Below are 3854 nucleotides of genomic sequence, written 5' to 3'. Positions count from 1 at the left end.
TGCAGGGACAGGACATTTACCACCTACCTTTCAGACAATGAGATAAAGCGGTTGGTATTCTCTTTCAATGCATGAGAGGGCTCCTGCCAGGCTTATTTATTTATCATGAGGCTTCATCGGTATCATCTGAGAGGTAGGAGATTTTAATACTCCCATCAGATACAAAAGATGAAGGCAAGTTAAGAACATACTCATAATAGGAATGCAAAAATTCCTGTAGATTTTGCCACAGGGAAATTAGTTTGCTTCAGGGGTATAAAGCTCTTGAACCAAATCAAAGATAAAACTCTGCTGAAGAACTGTCTCCATGCAACAGAAAATTTCAAAAGCTGTAAATAAACGATAGAAAACAGCACAACACTTGCTGTGCAGAAAGACTCCATCTCCTCACAAAATACAGCTTTTTATTTTGATGAAAAGTAACAAGACACTTTCACGTGGATATCTAAAAAAAAAAAAAAAAAAAAAAATCTCTCATGTAGCTGTTTGCAGTCAAGAACACTCTGCCCTTCCATGCATTTGGCTGGAATTTCTCCTTTTCCCTCTTCCCGACGAACAGTAACCCCCCGCATGAAGCACTGTACTAAGAACCATCAGAACCATCTGAGTCCCATCCCAGACACGCTCAAAAACATGAAGGAGGACAACAAGAAATATGCATAGCATTCAAGACCTTTGCTTTGAAACAGAGGAAAGAGATTGAGAAGAAAAAAAACCTTGGGCTGCCTCCAGTGCCACTTTTTGGAGGGACTCCTGATCCACATGGGCAAGGCAAGAGGATGCAGTCGCTCTAAACCGGGCTGCAGGGAGTCCTTTCATCTGATCCCCGCTACAGGCACCTGCTGCTGCTTGCGGATCTTGTTGAACAGCTCCATGTACTGAACCATCGTGTCCGCTGGGCTGTAGATGCTGTCATGCTTGGTGCCAAACACGGACGGGATACCGGGAGTGTGGTTCGCCATGAAGCTCTGCATGAACTCCATGAGCAGGTTCCAGCAGTCGTTGGCTATCACGCAGGGGCAGTACTCCACCTGGCAACAGAAACCACAGCCCTGAAGCTCGCGGCAGGGGCAATAACCACGCAGGAGGCAACGCGCTTTCCTCTCTCTGCCTCACTAGAGAGAGAATGCTTTTCATAAAAACATCTGAGAATATTTAGCGTATAACAAGGATGGACAAATATAAACGAACAGGACATGTTGGGAACATGCAAGAAATCCCTTCAAAAGGAAAGAGGAGGTAAAGTGTACCCTGTAAGGGCATTGCTTTTATTAAATCCCCAATAGCAGGGGTCTTGGGACATTGGTTCAAACGCCACGTTAACTTTACTCCATCCAAAACCAAACTTTATTCCCACATGCTGGTAGGTCGATGACTCGTGTGGCTGTAACATCCTTCAGGAGTGTACTGGGAAAAGCCTTGGGACTTAAGGACTTGAAGCATTTTATTAAATATGAGTCTGGTACCAAATCAGGAGTAGGTCCTAACGCAAACCCTGAAAAAACTACTAAACTAAAACGGAAGCAGCCAGACCACCTGGCAAATCTGGTCTTGAACTCAAGTTTAGGGTAAAACAAGCTTCTGTTTAACCCCAGGTCAATAGCTCACTAACACTACAACATCTGTGTTTGTTGCAGTGAAGAAATAAGCCGTTTCTCAATCCTCATCCCCGCTGGCTAGGAACACTCGCCTGAGTAGATGCAGCATGATTATTAATTGTATATCAGACAACAGGATGTGTGTGTTTAGAAAAATCATAAGCTCTGATTTTGAAGGACTTTTAAGCATCTAATTCTCAGCTACCTCGAATACTGTTAGGGACCAATATATCTAGATGTCTGGAGTCTGACCTACTCTGCTTTGCCCTTCCCATACTAGCACAGCCCAGCTCCTTGTCTTTTTCCGAGATATCTTTTCAGCCCAGCTGAGGCTTGTCCATGGCTTGTGAGCCTTCAACTCATGCCTGCACTCAGCCAACCATCTCCCCAAATGCCTTCCTAGATCCTCCCATGCCCCTTCGCATACGCTGGAGGATCTCCCTTTAGAGTTTGCTTCAGCCCAGCCTCCACCCTCTGAAATGCCTGTCGGCAGCTGGCATCCGATGCTCTCGAGCCTCATCAGCAGTCACGGCACTGAGCGGAGAGCGCGGAAGCGGTTTGATGGCAGGCTTCAAGCCCGCGGTGTACCCCGTGGTGCGGCAATCCAGGTCGGCATGGCATGGGGTAGGACTGACACCTGCCAAAAGCTCTCTGGTGAGGAGAGGACCATTTCTACATCGTGTGAGCAGAACCTGGAGCAGGAGGACCCTGCTCTCCCAGGGCTGCCTCAGCCCAGCCGTTGCCTGCAAGCAAAACCCAAATCAGCATCAAATTAGCAGCTGAAGAGGTTGTTTTGTCCCCCTCGGCATGCTTATTAACCTGAAGGGGCTACTAGTGTTGTGCATCAGGACTTTAAGCAGCTTTTTAGTTTGATGGCATCCCTTTGGGCTTTTGTTTATTGACACTTCAATGACAGGTTTTTCCCTAGCTGCAGCTGAGCCCCAAAGTACCTGCCTGAATTAAACCTTGTTGTGAAAAGAAGATAAATACCCTGCCTGCTGCATACATGAACGCATCTAGTACAAACTACCAGCAACGAGCAATACAATCAAGACACAGAAGGGATGGGGGATTTCTCATCTAGCCTCCAACATGGGATTTCCCTGTCTGTAGTTGTATTTTATACCCTCCAAAGACGATTCTTACCTCGACAGATATCCCACGGGCACTGGGCCCCATTGTAACCGTGCCCACCTTCACCAAGAAGTCACAGTACTGGTAGCGGGTGCCCCGGCTCTCTATCTTGTTTGCCTTGGCATTTTGGAAGAAGCCTTTCAACTTCACCATAAGAATATCAAAGTTGGCATCTGCTATGAGGCAGGGACCGTTTTCAAAGAGAGCGAAGCAGCTGAGGGGATATTCGGAGTTGTGCATCACATACATCAGCTTGCCTGTCTGCCCTGAAATAAGAGCAATGGTATTTGGGCTGTAAAACCAACAGTCCTGCGCTTGTATGTGCTTTAAAGAAAGAAGCACCTGGTTTTTCCTTTGTCCTCCTCAGTTATCTGCATAGGTCACAAAAGCCTTTCCACGCATGTGGCCATGCAAGTTCCAGCTGCAGAAAAAGCAGCAAAAAGCTCCTCTGGTAGCTTCAAACGGATCTGCCCGGGCAAACCGGCTGAGCAGACCCCTGAGGCTGCACGGGCTGGGTGCTGCCCTCTGCAGCCACAGAGCCACCACGGTGATGTTCCCATTAGCGTTTTTTAAAGGATGTGAAAATCCAGGTGTTTAGGAGAAAGAAAGAGAGGCCAGAACAGCCCCTCAAGGTGAGGGGGCCACGCCGTACCTCTGAGCTACCATTTTAGGCTGTGCTATGTCAAGAGGGGACTTGGGGTCCTCCAAGCACATCCCTTGGAAACAGCTGGGTCATCTCACACCTCAGACCCCCGAGAGCTGCTCCCCACCACCCTGGGAGCCGGCACTCCTCTCCGCTGCCACCGCCTGCCCTCCAGCAAGCAGAGCAGGCAGCAGCACGCAGATGCTGCCAGGAGACTTGTGCTCATCCTCTCCAGGGCAAAACGCAGCCTCCAAAAGCAACTCAGAGACAAGGAACACTTAAAAAGCTTCAGAGAAAAATACGCTGACAGCGAAGATACCCGACACGGCTGCTAAGGCTCGAGCGGGAATCCTCCAGGCCGGGCTCCCCCCACGACACGGCCATCCCCAGGGCAGGGCAACGCTGGGAAGGGGAAAACGGCGCTGGTGAGCGGGCAGAACAGCTACAGGGCAGCCCCAGCACACGGCATCGGCCACGGC

The 3854-nt window shown here is 49.1% G+C and overlaps 1 protein-coding gene across 1 annotated transcript; it reads right to left on the bottom strand.

Moving 5' to 3' along the window:
• Nucleotides 1-629: 629 nt before the first annotated feature.
• On the bottom strand, nt 630-3024 carry MED20 (mediator complex subunit 20; the record flags this gene model as incomplete). Its single annotated transcript, XM_009573184.1, has 2 exons — nt 630-1031; nt 2745-3024. Coding segments are annotated over 2 exons (496 nt in total), but the record flags the coding sequence as incomplete, so codon positions are not given.
• Between the last annotated feature and the right edge of the window lie 830 nt (nt 3025-3854).

This window comes from Fulmarus glacialis, unplaced genomic scaffold, assembly GCF_000690835.1.
Source record: "Fulmarus glacialis isolate BGI_N327 unplaced genomic scaffold, ASM69083v1 scaffold42942, whole genome shotgun sequence".
Lineage (NCBI taxonomy): Eukaryota > Metazoa > Chordata > Aves > Procellariiformes > Procellariidae > Fulmarus > Fulmarus glacialis.
The sequence above is the reverse complement of the archived record's forward strand: the minus strand, read 5'-3'. Positions and strand labels throughout refer to the sequence as shown.